This window comes from Cyclopterus lumpus, chromosome 15 (assembly GCF_009769545.1).
Source record: "Cyclopterus lumpus isolate fCycLum1 chromosome 15, fCycLum1.pri, whole genome shotgun sequence".
NCBI lineage: Eukaryota > Metazoa > Chordata > Actinopteri > Perciformes > Cyclopteridae > Cyclopterus > Cyclopterus lumpus.
The window spans coordinates 9,992,083-10,011,837 of NC_046980.1; the positions used below are offsets into that span (position 1 = coordinate 9,992,083).

Consider the following 19,755-nt stretch of genomic DNA (forward strand, 5'->3'; position numbering starts at 1 on the left):
GCACACATACACACACACATGCCATCAGTCTTTATTTGGAGATAATAAACATCAGGGTGTGCTCTCACTCTCTTTACCTCTTTCTCTCTCTCTTTCACACACACACACACGCACACACACACACACACACACACACACACACACACTCACGTAACCGTTATTTAAGGGCGTGGGGACATTTTCTATGCGGTTTAAGTGGTTAAGCTTTGCAATTGTAAAAGTGTGAAAGAGAAAATAAATCTGCCACATCTGCTCAACGTAAAGACACAAATGACTTAAGTGGAGTGGGGTGGGGGGGGGCAATTAGATTGAGGCTCATTGAAATGGCGACAGAAAACACACCGCGTTGTCACGCCAGAGAATAACTTTTCCATGAGCCTTGGTGCTCCTGAGGCTGATTGAGATATAATGACATTGTTAAAGTCTTATTCTCTGTGTTCAAAATCATGAGCTGAATTCTACTTGAGCTTGAACCCTTTCCTCTTTTTGTCTTTTGCTTTCACAATTTTCTTTGATACGGCCATCTCCTCTCTGACTCATCCTTCAGGTCTCGAGTGTATTGTGGTGAACCGCCGTCGAATCCGCTCAATTTTAATATCCTTTTTCTCTCTAGTATCCCACTTTCTCCCTCTTTCCATTTCCGTTCCGTCTCCCGTTAGCAAAGGTTAAGTTCCAGTTCAATGTAGATGGCTTTAAATAATGCATATTTCTAATAAAATATAAATGAGATAGATTTTTTTGTTTAAGGAAATATTGTAAATTGTGAGCTGAAATAGTTCAATATTTCGACAGAAATGCCAAACAGGGGTTGAATTAGGTTCTCTCTGCCTTCAATGTGGCCTTTGGGATTTTATAAGCGATAGAGAAGACTAGTCATTAACTCACAGGGAACTAATTGTGTGGTTGGCGCTGCAGTTTAAACAAGCAAAAGTCTGTGTGTTACATCATGGTGCTTTAGCCCCATTAGTACAGGTAATACATCTTCTGAACCTTTTTCTGTGATCCCGATGAACATTTTTCAATAATTCGCATTTATGCCCTTTTTATATGTAGACAGCATCACCGCTGTGCCATCGCCCCGTCAGGTTGTCTCCGTGACAGTCTCCGGGATGGCCACATTGTGTGCTGTCTCTTCACACCGGCAATTGTGTCATTTTTACCTTAAAACCTGTTAGCTACGCAACACTCTGGGCTTTTCATGTCTTGCCTAAATGGATGCTAGTGGAACCGACATAAGCCTGTGTGTTTATCTGTTATTGTCTGCGGCTGGGAGCATGTGCTATGGGTGTCTCCTCTGTGTATGTGTTTTGGGACGCTGTCGTCCATGGATGTGGATATCGTGTGTGTGTGTGTGTGTGTGTGTGTGTGTGTGTGTGTGTGTGTGTGTGTGTGTGTGTGTGTGTGTGTGCGTGTGTGTGTGCTCACTGTGTGTTCTGATTTGATGGCTGCTTGCTATCAGTGTTTGTTTGGGGTTAAAAGCCCCTGTCTCTGAGGGTGTTAGCGGGGGTCATCTAAACCGGATCTGCAGCAGAATCGCTTGAGAGGCAGAAGCATAATCTGTAGCTGGCTTTGTGCACCCAGATTAAAGTGATGATGTTTTAAACCTTTCTCACGGCCGCAATATGCCTTTGCTTCCCTCTCTGCTGCTCAGTATGTGTGTGACAGCAGATCCACACAGCCGGGTTCAAGAAAAGGACACCTTCCCCGCTATTTATGAAACGGGGAGCTTTAGCACATTATCTGAGACAACTCACGCATGTTCTATTCATCTATTAATTTGCCATCAGCGTGGTGTAGCTGTAGCGTATCTTCTCCAGCGTTTGAGGGGAAACAGCTGCTAATCCTAATCCCCCCCCCCCCCCCTCAAGGGATTCGGTCAAATCACAGGCCCTTTAAAAAGCTCTGGCTGGCTGGTTCCAGGGCTGGTTGAGTGGCTGGCTGACTGGCAGCATCTGAATGAGAGGATGGACAGCGCTTACTTCTGTGACTGACATCCACTCGGCCTCCAGAAAGTATGTCACTTGTTTGTACAAGTGAACATACACACTCCAGAAATTTCCATTGCACACTGCTTCTCCATGGGTATCGGCCAATATGGTGAAAATAGCTTTACTCGTAAACACGTGCAGACAGGGAGGAAGGTTTTAATGAATGCTTACCGTACTGTGAAATAGATTAGACAAAGAGATGTTTGGTCATTTTTATTTAAGAGGAAACTGACGTACTATCTGGGCAACTGTATCTTAGGCGGTTCGGTGTGTCGACCACTGTTTCATGGTTTAAACCTTTTCTTTTCCTCTACACATGTTTAAAGGAATAGTTTGACATTTTGGGAAATATGTTTATTAGTTTAGCATACAGCTAGCCTGGCTTTGTCCAAAGGTGTGGTTTCCAGGCAACCACTGAAGATTTTAGGAAGTCACTGTGGCCGTCCAGAAATTGTCAATAGTCACTACATGAAACATCCTGGTATTTGTGATTATTTAATTTGAGGAGAGCTGCCGTCTCCACACGGCTCCACACAGATCGGATGTTTTCTTCTCCCACTATTTTATTTGCTACGTCTGTTCCCACTGCACTTTGTAGTTATTTGCATTTGTTTTTATTGACACAGCAACATTTCAACCACAACCAATTGTTGTTGTTTGGGTTGTTTTTTTGCAATACTTTTTCCAAGTTGAAAATTTGCGTAAAAACAGACGGATGGAAACACAGTTATAGGCTAACGGGATGGTAACAAATACAAATGAACCAGAACTTGAGTTATGCTGTAACACCCTGAAGCCATTCCTCTTCTCTGAAACTCTGAAAATCTTCAGTACCATTTCTGACTTTCACTCTCCAGCCCAAACACTGATATCGGTCTCATCCATCAGCCGCTCTCACATCAGTCATTTCAGATAATGACTCTCAGCTGGGAGCGAATGAGAGCGGAGGGACTCGGAGGCTGAGCAGAGTATCAGCCGACACGCCAGTGTCTCCCTCCCTTGTTCTTGGTGTAAGGATGAGACGGGGATGAGGAGTGCACGGGTAACTATCAGTCATAGGCGTGAGGATTAGGCACTGTCATCAGCAGCCATATGCCTCGTATTACCCTCATGGTGACACTAGATGGAGAGAGGGAAGAGAGCGAGGAGGAGTAGGAGGAGGCTCAGCGGAAGGATTATGCCGGCTCTAAGATTTCAGGGTAAAAGTCAGGTAGAGAACAAAGCCTGTCAAAATACAGTCTGATGAACACACTGACTCATAAGTTCATATGAACTTACATTTTCGCACACAGATGTACAAAAAAGCCCTGCAGCAAAAGCACTTTTCACTACTGGGTTTCCCAAACACAATGCGAGTTCCTGTTGTAGAAACGTGTGTGTGTGTGCGCGTGTGTGCGTGTGTATGTGTGTAGGGCTCGTCGGTAGAGATCTGCTTCTATCTGTGTTTTTTGCCTCTGGCTCTGCATGTTGAGTGTTATTCAGTACAATGGACACACATGTGCTCTGCATTGATCACATAGAGAGAACAAGCAGTGGGTGCGCGTGCTTGTGTGTGTGTGTGTACGTGTGTGTACGTGTGTGTACGTGTGTGTACGTGTGTGTGTGTGTGTGTGTGTGTGTTGAGGAAGGGGTGGGGTCAGCAGCGACAGCAATACAGTAAATGTTTCCATGTGCTTCTCTTATTCATGAAGACGCACATAAACACACACAGACTGACAAGCATGCTGGCATATCCATGTCAACAAACACACACACACACACACACACAGAAAAAACAGAGCTGGTGTGACTCATTAGTTGACTCAGGTCTTGACAGTAAAAATAACATCTGAAAACATTTACCGTAAATTCATTAACAGTTGCTCCAACGAGGAGCACTTTAATGGATTTCCAATAAATTGCACCTTGCCAGCTAAACTGTTGCTTCATGCGTACGTACGGCTACAACTACGTGTTTCCAAACATGTCTTTCTTCTTACCAGTTCCACTTCCTCATTCACCGTAGGTCCTGGGTGCATTCACACAAAAATCAAAACATACACGGAGGTTTCGCTAAAGTTTGACACCGCAGATGAGTGAAGGACACTTTAAAACGCTCACATGTTATACAAGGACAGCAGAGTGGTAACACCTTGCCTATTTGTAGTGTTTTACTGAGATCTATGTTGTCTGGATGGTACAGATTAGGGTGTTGTATGTGATCCACAATGAGTCTCTTACTGCTTTTGACCATAAGCTATTCATGAAGTTTGACCTCAACAAGATGAATCAAGAAGACATTCAAACTACGATATGTCTTTAATAATGTGCTGATGAAAGTAGTGATTGTTTTAATATTCATCTTCAGAGAAACGCTGGATGGGATTCCAGCTTTAATGTAGTGGACTAATACCAAACATTTTAAAAACTGCAAGAAATGAAGTGTTTCTACGATGGTCGCACGGTAATCAGAGGAAATGCAGAAGTAATCGGAGCTTCTGTTATCCTTTTCTCATTCACAGACATTTGTGTTATGAATATAATGTTTGCGCAGCATCTCATACTCTCATATCTGCAACGTTACAACCGGCCTGCTCCCTCCAAGACCGATTGAGCGTGTTTGCTGGTTTTCCTGAGACCACCATGAAGAAGGCGAGGCAGAGAGGCACTTAGCATGTAAAAAGACCATATGTGTGAGCGCGAGTGTGGGCACAGAGAAATGATTTGCTTGTGGTCCTGCCTGGGCTTATGTGAGTGTGTGGGAGGCAGAGTATGACTTTGTTCATGCTGTAGTATATTTGTGTATGTGCGATGGTCTGCGCGTGTGGGTGTGTGCACTTTTTTTCCACTTGCTGTCACTCGTGCTGCTGCTGCTGAGTCTTTGGTAACTTACACGGCCTGTGTGTGAGTGTGTTTCTTTCTGTGTGTGTTTAAGCTTTTGTTTAATTTCTACTTCCTGTTTTATTCTTGGCCTAATCCAAACGCAACACAGCTGTGCAGTCAGCCAGCGAAAGAGGGCTTGGGGGATGGGTTGCCAGGTCCGGGTGACTGCAGCCATGCTCTACAACTGCTACCAACAGATGGAAGGGAAATGGGGTTACCAGCTTGGGCTTATCTTGTCTTTGTAGGCCAGACTGACCCCCCCCCCCCCAATACACACACATACACACAGTCCTCCACCTCTTCATTTCGTCATAATACTATGCTTAAATCTCAATATTGTGGTGTGCTTTTTTTTCTTCTTCTTCTTCTGCTTCTTCTTTTCACTGTAGTTTGAGGCATGGACCCTGGAAGACTATAGCCGACAAGTTATACGTGATAAATGCTAATGGTAAAACAATATTTTGAGACACTAAGCCAAAAAAACAAACAACCACCTACCAGACAGAGGAACGATGAAATTAATCTGTACGCTTTTGCTAAATAGATGGTTCATGAAACATTGCGACCATGAGCTGGTTGATGAACTGCTGTAAGCTGTGGAGAGCTAATTGCTAACTTGCTACCCAACCAGGTTCGCTCCATTCTCCATTTATCTCTCTCCTGATCTGTTTACATCCCCTCGGACAATTTTGTTCAATGAAACGGTGACTGAAAAGTTTACAGAGTCGGTTCCAAAGAAGCACCACTGACCGCAAACCAAAACACCTACTGAATGCCGTTTTCAGAAAGGATATTTATTGAGGCGCCAGAACGGCAATATCAATCCATCCTTTGTTGAGCCGTTCACACTCTGTCAGAGGTAAGTTTAATAAAGGTGAATGGTGCAACACAGCGTTCATGCTACATATACTGTATATACCGCGGAGGCTGTCTCATAATTTCAGTGAATGTAGAATGAAACATTTATATTGTGTCCAAATTTTTATCCATTTTATTTTTGGAAATGGGCGTCCAGATAGGATAGTCTTGGTGGGAGAAGTAGACCAATAGACAAATATAATTTACTATTATTTTGCTGTTTCTTTTCATGTCTTACCCTAAAATAGAGTATCATATCTTGTGTTCATTTGGCTCTATATGTAATATGTGACCTACATAAAGTAAATATTCTACCACCCAAAATCATATTTCCCCATCTGGTTGATGCAGAAAAACAAAACAAAAACTTTTAGAGGAGCCAGTGCTCAAGATATACAAATAAAGCAGTATATTGATTAGATTAATATTTCAGATGCTGCCACGTCTATGTTTGTGTGTGTGTGTGACAATCAAAGGCTAAAGATGTGGATTCTCAAGCCTGAGATCCACTGAAGTCGGCCCTCTTCAGTCTCGCCTGCCTGTGGAGAGCTGAGACGTCTCTCTCAACCCGGCACAGCACATTCATTATTAATCTACCAGAGTCTCTCCCTCCTTCTCAGCTCAGCCAATTACAGTCGGGCCCCTGCGACTGCTGCCTGTCTCATTTGACGCTGCACTGGTTTGGCTTTGATGTCTCTATCAACGCGAAGGAGCCGAGGACCAAGTCTTAATAGAGCAGAAGGGGATTATGTGACTGCTTGCCTCTAGGGGTGGAACATCTTATATATATATATATATATATATGTATGTATGTTTAATTCATACTTTATTTTATTATCAGGAGACTGTGGGCCCTGCTTTATCCAGGGTCTCAACCCTCTCTGCTCTCCTATCACAGTGACATGGTCGTTAATCCTGTTACTCTTTCATTTGGGGAGCCCGTGAGTCTACCCGAGGCCCGCGCTCCTCCCTCCTGGGCTGGTAGCCTTTTCCTTCCTCTGCTCATTTCATGCAGAGAACGCCTTGATTAACCAGCAGCAGCCACTCTGCTTGCAACAGTGGTGGTTCGGTATGAGGTCAAGCCGCTTTTAGCTCATTAATGTTTAGGTCAGGTTAGTGTTGCTTTGAAAGCAATTCAGGAAATGAAACTGTTACTTTGCAGCACTAGCAAAATAGACTTTTGCCGTACAACTTCAATGAGCAACCTGTTGCCATGACAATCAATAGACTGACTTTACTGTAGACGCTCGGCTCCCTAGTTGGGTCATTTTTTTTGTTTGAAGTGAGCATTTAATAATAATCCTTCCATCACTTCCCCACCTATAGTCCCACCCGCTATTTGCAGCGCTGACCTTTAAAGCAGGAAGTTACTGTGAACACAGCTCCAGCAGCTGCCACGACAACCTGCTTTACAGCGCTTGTGCACATTTTCCTCCACCTCTCACATGCTTGAGTTTCGGGGCACTGTCGCTTAAAAGCCTGACTACAGTTGACAGCAATGGTGTCTAATGAAAGATTGTATAAGCTTCGCTTTTGAACGACAACTGCTTCTTGCGAAATAAGCTTTTCCTCGGCACGATTTTCATTAACGGCGAACAGCTAAGGGGGACTATTACATAAACCTCTGATGTAATTTTCTGAGTATGACTCAAAGCACTGGGGAACCCCACGCAGAAGACACATCTCAAAGCTTGTTTCTTTAAGAAAAGACAACATTGCATACATTTATTAGGGCTGGACGCCAATTCCAATACATGCAAATCACCATTGTCCTTTAAATGTAGTGTTGACATTATTGCAAACACTTGTCTCCCTGCTGTTTTGTGTATTATATTTTTATTATCTTAGGATAAAAAAAAACATTAACAATTACATGGGATGCCTTGTTCTGCATAATTTAACGTATACACAGTGGGGACAGGAATGGCAATGCTTTAGACATCACAGCCTCTTCATAACCCCGCCCACCCCAAACCCACTGCCCGCATGCAGTTTGCACTGCACAAAGACCAAAAGTCACGTGAGACAGCCTGCAAAGAGCACAAGAAGCATTCACAGTAAAGGAGGATAGGAAGGAGGATAAGATGGAGGGGAGGGAGAGTAAAAGATGAGGAGAAGGAAGGGGGGAGGAGAAGAGAGGGAGTGAAACAAAGTGACTGCAGCACTGGCCTTGGTTTAGACAGGAGAAGGAGCAGCATAGTCCTAGTATATCATTCTTCTCCCACACTTCAACTCCCATCTCCTGATTGTGGTTTCCATTGTCTTTGACACAAAAAAGTTTATATATGCATGTATATATGTATATACATATACATATGTATATAGATATATATAAACACACATGTTTATAGCTACAGCACCTTTTCCCATGGGGCAACAGTGTCAATACCTTGCACATGGTACATGGCTGTGCCAAAGAAAAAAAGAAAAATAAAAAAACAATATATTGGTCAGGATATTTATCTTTTTTTCCCTAAAATTGGCATTTGACATGATGATATTCTATTGCCGTCTGGGGGAGGGAAGGGACAAAGGTTCTTCTTTTGAGTTTATATTCAAGTTTTCTCCTTTTTTTCTGGTGTATAATTTCTTCTTTTCCTGTTTAAAAAGAGTTCACACTTTTGTGATTTGCGTGTGCTGCTCTTCATCAAAAGGTTCATTTTCCGGATCAGAGTCAGTGGTGTCAGAGTATCGATAATGGTCTGGCTCATTGTCGCTAACGTCCGGGGTGACGGATGTCGAAGTGCTTGCCTCAGAATTCGAAGGCTCCTCCACGGTTTTCGTAAAATACAAATTCACCTGGAATTGCAAATCAGAAACTAACTTCAATCTGTGCAATAGTATTAATAATAATAGTCATAAACAAATCTTATCATTGCTCTTTGGCCGACTCATGCGAGCATCCAAATGAATCCTTACCTTGAAGTTTGGCGAGAAGTAGCGGTTAGCTTTGTCTTTGTTGGCCTTGTCCAAGTCGTTCTTTGTGAGCGTCAGGATGAGGTAGTCCCTGTCGCTTTCCCTGCTGCTGTCCCTGCACTCGGCGCTCTGCGGCTGGCCCTGGCCCGGTGCCGGTAAGCCCGGCTGGCTGTCTGCATTGTTCACCGCCCCGTTCTCCATCTTGTCCCCGCTTTCCTCTGGTCCAGGGATGAAGAAGGTGTTCACCCAGAAGTGAAACATTTTATCCTACAGGGCAAAAGTGACGAGAAGAAATGTCATGAGAAATTGGGCAGAGAATTCAAAAGGAACTTTTCATTACAGCTGGTTATATTCTTATAGTCAACAAATCTCAAATGTCAAATTTAAACCAACACTGTTTTGGTCGGCCTCAAAATACTCTCAAACTTCTCGTCTGTAGTTCTGCCTTTTGACCACGTGTTTCTACTGAAGACGAAAATCTTGCTCGTAGCAATAGTTTCATTTATTAGAGCTTTCAGTCACTGTTGTTTTTAGAAAATGTTAAAACAAAAGTAAATGAAGCATTTGTTATTTTCAACAGTGAATGTATACAGTATTTATGGCAGGACAGCTGAACTAAATAATAAACAAAGGAATGTAAACCAGCATAAATAGTTTGGCTAATTGATGTTTGTAAATGGTTAAAGATGTCTATGGAACAGACTAATTACACTATTACGAGGCTTTTGCAAGAAAAATAACTACATTTATATTGTTTGTATTTGTGGGAATTATTGACAATAGAAATTTAAAATTAAAAAAAGAATGGAGCCAGCCTCATCTTAAAAAAAGAAGGAAAAAAAAGTATAATTGTTGGCACCCTGAAATAATCACATTGACAGAAACAAGTTAGATTAAGCTCCAATTAAAGAAATAGGCATCAACACAACTAACCTTCTTCATCATCTTATTCTGTTTATGGAAGAATTCCACTTTGATATCTCCGCAAACTGGCAGCGGCTGGGGGAATTCGAAAAACATGTGCTTGTCCTCGCGACGCGTGTGTGCGGGGTTTGACGTGTGAATCTTCACCTTCAGCTGGTACACCACAAACTGGGGATCTGCAAGAGTCAATGTTGCACCACAGGAGGGCAAGATTGTGAGATTCGTGAGGAAAAAGAGACACAGAAAACACAAGAAGAGTGAGTGACGGGAGGAGCAGGGAGTGTGTCAAGAGGGCAAGACAAGATACCAGAGTTATTGCATGAGTTTGACAAAAAGAAACAGCACACCACCACCACCTCTCCCTTCTGAGTGCAAAACATGCTAGAATTAAGGAGGGGAAAGACAATATGTCACACCCAAAGAGACCTTGAACCAGACACAATCAACCCTATTCTGATAAACAGTCCCGGTTTGGTCTTATACTGGCACAACACGCTGCATATAGAAGAATTTAAACCCGGCGTTCTCCATGTCAGCGTAGTAGAGGTGTCGGCGGTGACTTCATATAAACTAATCCTATCCTGCCAGGCAACATGACTGCTATTGCCTGGTGGATGCCTGGTGGATCTCTGGGGCCATATAAAAACGAATGAGTGAAATGATAATAATGGATGAAAGGCTCATTTACCCCAATGCCAATTCCCTTTCTTGAAGCCCAGAGGGATCGGCTCGCTCCTGTTTTTAACGGTACTGTCCCCTTAGAGAGAAAGAAGGAGATTATTACAAACAGGACTTGGCTGGACCGTAAGGGGCCTGACAACACAGCAGGCACAAACACAAGAGCTCGACACAAATATTTACAGATATGTGCATCTACATGGTTTTATCTTCAAAACATACAGTGCACGGCTACGAGGCGGACGTGTGCATCGTCAAACATTTGCGTTGCGAGATGCACAAATGGGGAAGGAGGAACTTAATATTGCTCAACCACAAAACATAAATTTAGCAAACAGAAAATATGAAACAGAGTAATTTGTAACTTAATTTTTAAACTAGCTGCTACTCTTCTCATTGCTGTAGTGAGCGCAAACCTGAAGCTAGAAAAGGTTGATTTGTGTGTTCAGATAACGACGTCACAAAGAATAGGGCATTTTTTTTTTTTTTTTAAAGGGAAGGTTAGGAGGAAAGATCAATAGTCAGGGGATGTTCAGCACAGTCAGGTGTTAAGGGTGGAAAAGTCACAGAAATTAAAAAAGGAGGCGCTTTGTGACTGACAGCTAAAAGTGGAGAGATTCAGATACAGAGAGGCACAACATTGAGGGACTTGGACACATTTTTAAGGAGAGAGACAGGGTGTCCTCCCCCCTCTGAAGACATTAAACCTATTAAAAAGCAACACACAGCATTAACATGTTGAGAAAATATGGACATGCACAATAAAATCTTTTATTTCTGCTGATAGTTGAAAAGAGTCATTATCTGCTAAGAAATTTCACCCAAAAGGTCTCACAAATTTCTCTGTGGAGAAGACTTCAGTTGAATTATAAGTTCGAGGATATGGAAAGATAAAATGAGCTCTGCTATTGATAAGGTTTTGGTTTCAACGCACTTTTTAAATAAAGAAAATTCCTAGCCCAACTTTTTTTTTGGTCTCTGCCACTGAACACGGGGGACAACAAGAGCCAGTGTTTGCGTTCACACCATTTTACAACAAAGTCATAGCACTCAAGCTCAGAGCAAACATGCAGTGATATGCGAATACTCATGAGCGACTAAAAAACAACGACTGACTAATTAACACTGACCAACATATGTAATTGCTTTACTGACTTCTTGTAACTTTCTGGTTATGGGCGGGTAAAGCACATACAACTTATCTGGCTTTTACTGTAATGTCGGGTGTGTGTGTGCACCGTTTACTACCTTGTATTGGGCTCTGCTTGACTCTGTTTAAACAGTGAATAATGCAATTCCTTTGAATATGGTGCACAAGAAAGGTATTACACAGCAGACAATAGACGAATGAAAGCAGAACCTGTCTTCTTTAAAAGGCAATCCTTATGAGGAAGCTACAAATGTTCAAAAAGATGACTAAAAATGCTAAGGTTTGCACAAGTTTGAGTTTTAAGAATTGTACATTGCTCATTGTGACAAACAGGGGGAAATCTGATCGAAAACATGCTGTAAGAGGGCAGAGAATGAGCTGGCCTTGTAAGAGAACTTCCTATGAAATATACTGCAGTTAATTCAGCCATACTATGGCGCAGGACGACTAAACCTCACCGTAGATGACCCGTTCTGTTCCACGGTGCAAAGCTGCAGCGTGGGTGAGCCCTACAGCGCAAAACACATCCAAGACTCTCGTTCCATTTGAACAGCAGTATGCATGCCTACGCCCTAGTTTGGAGTTAAAGTTGAACATAAGCGTGACTCACTGCAGGTGCCCCCGCTGAACATAGGGAGAGTCTCGAACACCATTTTGTGGAAGAGGAGCGCCACCGGCTTGTAGTCTAGCTGGTGCTTCAGTAGGTGGCTGTAGTAGTAGACGTAGCGGCGCTGGCTCGGGATCGTGACTCCCTGCAACAACAGTGACAATGTTTAGAGGTCCAGAACGTAGAAAATTATGTTCCATTTTCTGCCAAAAAAAAGCCAAATAGTATGTTCTGCCTTATATCATGGTCAATTAAATATTTGTCGATTTTGTTAAAACAATTTTAATGTCAATAGACTTTTTATTTATTTTTACAATGAGATCCAGGCTAAAACAATGAATCAAGAAAATAATCTGCAGACTAATTGATAATTAATAGAATTTTTTGCTTCAGCCCCATTTGCACCAATGTATCTGAAGCTGTAGTTTGAAGACATTTTGGCCTCAGATTATTATCACACCTTCTTATCCCTTGTCCTGACTTCTCCGTAAAAGTCAAGCGCTTCTTGGGCCTTCTGGAATTTGCCTCGATGGAGGAGATAGGCGCAGATCATGACTCCAGTGCGGCCCTTCCCGGCCTTACAGTGGATGGCCGCCACGTGATTGTCATCCTCGCTGAGCCACTGGTCCAGGTCTTCACAAAACGGCTTAATTAGCTCCAGCTGAGGAGGGTTGTGGTCTTCGAAGGGGTACTGTGCAACTGATGCGTGGTGCGATGCAGGCCCACGCAATATTGGAACCAGAGAGGAAAATAAATGTGGACACAGAGCGAACAGGTGAGAGGAGACTAGACACAGTAGACATTGTATCAACCTTGTGTGTCAGGCATTTAGGTAACTGTTTTTTTAAGAGGGAATATATATATATATATATATATATATATATATATATATATATATATATATATATAAAAATAAAAGTAGCCTACCTCTGCAGTTAAATTTGGCAGTATCGTAGTGTCTTTCTGCGCAGCTGAAATGGGAAGAACAAAATCCAGTTAGAGAGGAAGTTATGAACAAAGCACAGTTCAGGTACAAACAAAAATGTGGAACACTTACAGGTTGTAGATTTTGTAGTGGTTTTTATGCTTTGAATCCAAAAACCTGTTTTCAAGAGAGAACAGTATACATTAATGAGATCAACTGCCAGAGCAAAATGAACAGAACTATTCTGTGATAAATTGCTTTTCCCCTATACTCCGCTTTTCTAGGGTGACATAACAAAAGAAACACAACTCACCGTACTACATCGTCTATATTGTTTCTGTACACGCCTTCGAGTCTCTCGGCTGGAAAGCCCATAGCAATGATGTTTGGGTAGATATCTGTTCAGGCTGGAGTCAAGGAAATGTGCATTGTGCATGACTGTGAAATTCAAGCCATGTCAGAAAATAAGGCATGAAGGCAGCATTACAGAAAAATCTTCCACCTAAAGAACGAGTTCTGCCTTCAACAGTTATGTAATAAAACTAAAAAAGACATTTATATATTTAACAGAAGTTACAATCTATTTATATTATGATCTAAGAATTTCCCATTAGAGCACAATGACAACAATGCAGAGACGGGTAGCAGAGCATTAGAAAGTAACAGCCAGTGTAAATACCAGGGTGTCACTGTAGGTATGGATAGATGGGAGAGCACAGAGGAGGGGGGCTGATCAGCGTGTGTGTTTGTATTGTGACCGATGGCCTTGACAGTGAGACGCAGGCAGAGAGGACAGGCGTAACAGCGCTCCTGTACGAGCCAGGCCCACATGTGGCTGCACGAGGAGAGTCTCCGCTCTCTGACCTGCATTTATTTTTAGAGCCCAAAGTTATATTGGGATCATGGCAAATGTTCAGCTTATCTCTTTTTCGAGCTCAGCCGGAACAATCTGAATATCAATTGAGATCGAATGCAGGCAACAGCGAGACGACACGCGGGTAGAAAAAGAAACAACGTTTTTATCGAACAAAAACCCATTTGTGTTTTTACTTGCAGCGGACAAGAACCAAGTGGCAAGCAACACTTTGCACCAACTTGGTCGTGCTACACCTGCTTTTAAAAGTTCCCTTATACCATCAAACGGGGCTCCATATTTCAGCACGTGATTGGGATGGAAAATGTTGCGGCCAATTATACTGTGACATACATACAATTTTAAAAAGGCACAAATCAGTGTCATGTTGCAGATAAAAGAATAATTGGGTTGGCACGCGTGTCTTTGAGGCCTGCAACGCCTACCTGTAACTGAAGTCTGCGTGTTGCCATAAGCTGTAAGATTTCACACGTAAACCACAGACTAAAAGGGCAACCTTTACATACGCTTCCTGTGCCACTGTAAAAAATAGAAAAGCTGAATATTTCTTATTGGATGCGTGTTTCATTTTGAGCAGACCTTATTTACTCCGCGTCAAATCACTTTTTAACTGGTCAGAAAGATTTGACACAGCCATCTGACTAACTCTGGCGTAGCTGGTGCGCACGCATACAAGACCTTCTAAAAATATTTGAACCCAGAACAAATACACACACATCCAGAGATTAAAGCAATTTCTGCTCGAAAAAAATGGAACAAATCAAAATCTTTAATAAACCCCTGTGAGAGGAACACATTTAGTGCCCCAAGGTAGTGCAGCTGAGGTATGCTCAACACAGTCCTTGATGCATGAATTCAACAAGCCTAATAGCAAATCTATGTTTTTACTTGCATACTGCCAAGCTACTGACCTGCAGCTCACAATAAAGAGCTACAGGGACATACTGTGTACATACTGTGCCATAATCCAGTCCATTAGGGCTTCAAAAGCCTAATTAGGGGCCAACACAGCTTTTCTATGCTATTTGATTGGCTATCTAACCCTTGGACCTACTGGCAAAGTGATCCCAGCCAGTCTATTCTAAGTGTTTTTAAAAAGCTCCAGAGCTCCCAGGAGAGCCTTAGCCCAGGGCATGGGGTGCTCGGTCTCTGCAGCTGGAAGGAAACGCACATACGGGACCCCTGACGGAAGCTCCAAGTAGGAGGGAAAAAAAGAAAGAAAATCTGCCGTTTCAGGCACGCCTTTTCTTTAATGCAAGCCCTGCCTCGGCTCTATGCATACGCCAAATCCACAACTGAGAGCAAGAGAAAGGGGGGTAAAGGGAGAGTGGGAACCGGCTAACGCCGAGTGAGGAGGGGGTGGGGAGGACAGGAAAGGAGGAGAGCAGAGAAAAGGGGGCAAAGCAGAGGGAGGGAGAATTACAGTGGGAGTAGTAAGGAAAAAGAGCCAAGGAGAGGTGGTGGGTTGAGAGGGTAAGAGAGGGAGAGAGCACTCAGACAGCAACCCTGATACAAGATCACTGGCAACTCTATTTTAAGGGCAATTCCCAGAACTGTGATACTGCATTACATAACTGCAGAAAGCCCATATTGTTTTTAGAGACTATGCCAAAAATGATAAAAGGGATGGTTAGAAACATCTGAACAAGAGGAGATTAAGTCAAAAGAAAGATGCCACTTTAGAGTGGCGTGCCCCCTTCACATCTGCACAAATTTCTGCAGGCAGCTTTAGTGTTGCCACAAGTTTTACCATATAAAAAAAACAGGTGAGAAACATCTGATCAAATGCTGTGATGCGCACGTTTCATCATCTGCCGTCAGACAAACATTCCGACTGACACTTAATGTTATCTATAGTATTGAGTCAAGGGAACTAGCACTCCGCTTTACATTTCCATTCATCTACAGAAGAGCAAAAATGCTTTTAGCAAAGTTTAAGTTAATATCATAATACTGTGTCAATAATACTATGAATAAATACCAACGCATGTTTAATTCACATGCCATACGGACTCGGGGCTACACCATATAATAATTTTGATTAACCTGCAAAATACTTTTGTTCCCCAAATGTATCTTTGATTAGTCAATTAATCAATTTTCCAGAACCCAAGCAGACACCTTCAAATGTCTTGTTTTGACTGAACAGTAGTCCAAAAAAAGATATTCAATTAAATCTCATACAAGACTAATAACACCAGCAAATGTTCACATTTGAGATGCCGGAGGCAGACAATTTTTCCATTAAAAACGTATCAAAATGAACTTGTTTCAGCTCTACATCCAGAAATATCAAACTCAGGCCTAAAAAGGCCAAAAAGGCATAAATCTTCAAACTAAGTCAAGTTCACATCCGACTTGACACAATCTCAGTACTGTCACACAGATGTTGCATTTAGTTGCCCATGGACAATTAAATCAGTTGCTAATCTAGTTCATGACCAACCAAAACACGAAAAAGTACCAACTTCCGTAGCAGCAATACTGCACTGGGGAACCAGGTCAACTATTATCAGTGGTAATGGATGAGAAATTAGTCCTGCAGATGGGCCTGAAATAGCAATTCTTAAAGATGGAAATGACTCTCTATAAAAAGGGAAAGAGAAATGTTAATTAGATTTTTCAAAGATTTGTCAAAGTCCATCAATGAATACTCACCCATAGAGGACACAGCCGAGATAAAGGAAAGGTGAGTGATCTTACAGCAGGGATGTTAGTCCTTTCAGCCATTTGCATCATAAAACAAAACCCTACCATATAATTAAATGGCATGCATATATCTGGATGTAAAAACATTTTTTTTTTAAAGTTACATATAGAGAAAAATACTAGACACCATCTAACCTACCGGTCTTCAAATACACAAAATGATTATAAATAAATAAATAACTGACTTAATGCCACTAACAATTTCACAACCTCGAGCTCGCTCCACCGCTGGCCGACTACCGTCACGGTCACTAAAATAACGCTTCTTTCAAAAACACACGACAACGTCCAGGTGAACGGTGCGTTTTCCGGCTATAACACGACTGTGACATGTCTGCGTGCTGGTTTGACAGATCCACCATCTTTCAAACACGCTGGCTGACAGCGAAGCTGCGCTGTCTGACCAGCCAGCCAGCCAGCTAGCTCGCTAGCAGGGAAGCTAACCGCCTCACGTTACTTCACATTTCTGGTCCCATTTCTGCCGCTTCAATGAGAACATTACACATTACTGGTAACTGATCTGGGAGCTGTGGAGATTAAACAAACCCACTGGAAAGGATACATGTTAAGTCCAGGTCGAAGCCGTCCTCTTGATATCTCCTTTTGTTCCGGCTGACCATTTCTTTTATAATCGCAGCCATTGTAGCAGGTGACAGGAGTCTTTACGGGCTAAAGGATGGAAACAGGTCTGGGATCAGCGGTCTGGTCTTGCGCGTCGCAGTCAGCTCGTCTGCTCTCGGTCGCCGGCAGCTCTCTGTTTCGCGGGTCCTCGCGGGGACGTGTGAGCCAGCAGAGCTGTCGGTGTGTGTCGGTGGGATTAGAAAGGCTCTTCCTCTGGATCATAAAGTCGGGCCTCCTCGCTCCGCTTCTCCGCGCAGGCCCGACTTTGCCAAACCCTGCAACTCGTCTCGCAAAACACTCCCGAATAATATACATATGCAGTTGTCCTTCGGATGCCAGACGCGGGTCCAAGCGGAGGGTTTCAATCGCAGCCCCCCGCGGTCGACAGCGCGAGGAGAAGAGGACTCACCGGTTCTCACCGAAACCCGGATCCAGTCAGCTCGCTAGGTAACGAGCTAGCTAGCTAGCCGCTAGCAACAATAGCTAACGCTGCCTCCTGCTTCGATCCGAGAGCCTCCTAACGATTCAACATCGTCATCGACTGATTGCCAAGAACATATCTGAAGAAAAGTGACAGGCTCCACCTTGAATGTATATAAACTATACAAAGCTCATAGATTCACAGAGATTGGCGTGACAGTTCCGTCCCGGGGAATCATCTTCTTTTCTTGCTCCTCTCGCTCCAGCTGAACTCTCAGGCTCCCATCATGGCCTCCACCGAAGGAAAAAAAGAAGGTAGAGCAGGCTGGGATTTTAGAACAAATATCCCTCCGCTTACTCTGTATAGTTCCACGGTTTAAATGAAACCGGTAAATGCAGCGTTCGCTCGTTGTGTTTCGACAAAGGATTTTTGATGCTGGTGAACAACTGCTCTCAAAAGTAATTGTTTTCACCTCAAAATACGCGACAATTGAGTTATTTCGTGCTTCTGGCGGAAGGATAAAGTGAGTCGGCATGCGACGCTCCCTTCTGTCAAAGTGATCACGTGTGACTGTAATTAGGGAAGTTTCCAACATAATGTCACTTTTCGCGGTTCAAACTGTAATGTCAGGCCGTAGAAAATATATCCGCGTAACCTATCAATCCATAATACATTTATTATGTTTGTAGTTTAAAATTAGTATAATTTGCGGTTCCTACATTGTCTTCTTCATACAATCTCCTCAAAATATTACTAAATGATTATAACGTTGTTAATTGCATGGACCATACATAGTCTGTTATTTTATTGTGTACATTATTGTTATTGACGCTCACTAACAGAAACAAGTGCATTATGCAAAGTAAAATGACAAATAGTCATATTCATATATTATTTCAATGAATACTATAATAATAATAATTATTATTATTATTATTGTAATAATTATAATAATGACACTGTTCAAGAACACAAAAACTCAAAAATGTTGAATGCATCCACAATATTTATTTAAAGTGGTTTGGATTATATCTGAAACAATTAGTCAAATGATCAATTAGTACTTTGATTCCTGATTAATTTATTTAATTTTAAGTTCCACTGGTTTTGTTATTCCTTAATGATTGTAAATTTATTATCTTAGCAATTGACAAATTAATCGATAACAAAAGTAATTGTAAGTTGCAGCTCAGATGCATTTTCACTTCAGCAGCAAAAATCCCTGCATGTGTTTATGTCACAGCCACAGCATGAGGGCACTGTCATAATCTTCATGTTCATCTCTCCTAATGAATTGTGTGTAAACATCAGCCTACATCTGAGGAGGCCGTACTCAATCAAACCATTCCAGAGAAAATCTTTGATCACTAACTGACATTTTCATATGTAACCAAGGTGCATGTCTTGTACATCAACCGTCATGCCAGGGATACAGTTTGGGCTGTTAAAAAACGGTTATCCTACATTCAGAAATATTAGGCCTGTAGTACACAAGTGAATTACCCCAGTAGCCGTCATTTCACAGCGACGTGACATGTTGGATGTACAGTAATTGGAGATGTTATACTGAGGGTGCAAATGCAGATTTAAATGGGGTTACCTGAAACATTGCAGATTAAATGATCTAATCCAATGTGAGGCTAATTAGAATCTGCTTCTTACGGGGGATACTGGTTCTCCTCAAAGAGGAACACTCACCTCGTTACAATGTAAGCCCTTACAGCTTAATGACCAAATGGCAACATTAATCAGTCCTTCAAATTCACTCTATCTATTAAGTATAATTTGAAAGCGTCTCAGGATCTCCTTAATCTGTGATAAAAGATCTGTCTGGCGAAGCCACTCCAGAGCCGAACCCCAGTGATTTACAGGTCAAACAAATGTGCATGAAGATATGAGAACATTTTTGAAAACATCTCCACCGTGACTGCTGCTTGTCCAAGTACTCCCTCTATTTACCAGATAGACTGTTTTTAGACAGGTTGAAAAACAGGACTATCTTTGGGTCTGGTGTCAGTGAGAAAAGTTATTATGATGAGTTCAGTTATCAAGACCGCCTAATGTGAGAGAAACTGTCAGTGACTGTACCTTTTGCATGCATTTGAAGTACTTCTGTTAGTTCAGGGTTTTCCGGTACCACTTCTGGCCAGCAGATGGCAGCACTGCACTTTTGGCTTTGCACCCCGAGAATGCCACACTGGTCTCGACTTAAAAATGATAGG

At 42.4% G+C, this 19,755-nt stretch overlaps 1 protein-coding gene across 2 annotated transcripts; it reads right to left on the bottom strand.

Annotated features, from left to right (window-relative positions):
• Positions 1–7,399: 7,399 nt before the first annotated feature.
• On the bottom strand, positions 7,400–18,055 carry ptena (phosphatase and tensin homolog A). 2 transcript variants are annotated; one of them, XM_034551712.1, is made up of 11 exons: positions 17,522–18,054; positions 17,054–17,160; positions 13,222–13,306; positions 13,041–13,085; positions 12,911–12,954; positions 12,444–12,682; positions 11,987–12,128; positions 10,237–10,305; positions 9,558–9,724; positions 8,628–8,891; positions 7,400–8,507 (listed from the first exon to the last, which is right to left on the bottom strand). In XM_034551712.1, exons 2-11 carry the CDS (start codon positions 17,130–17,132, stop codon positions 8,322–8,324), a joined length of 1,320 nt encoding a protein of 439 aa, XP_034407603.1. In that variant the 5' UTR covers positions 17,133–17,160; positions 17,522–18,054; the 3' UTR covers positions 7,400–8,321. The 2 variants fall into 2 exon arrangements, with proteins under 2 accessions (XP_034407603.1, XP_034407604.1); XM_034551713.1 differs by lacking the exon at positions 10,237–10,305 and having other exon boundaries at positions 17,054–18,055.
• Positions 18,056–19,755: the final 1,700 nt, after the last annotated feature.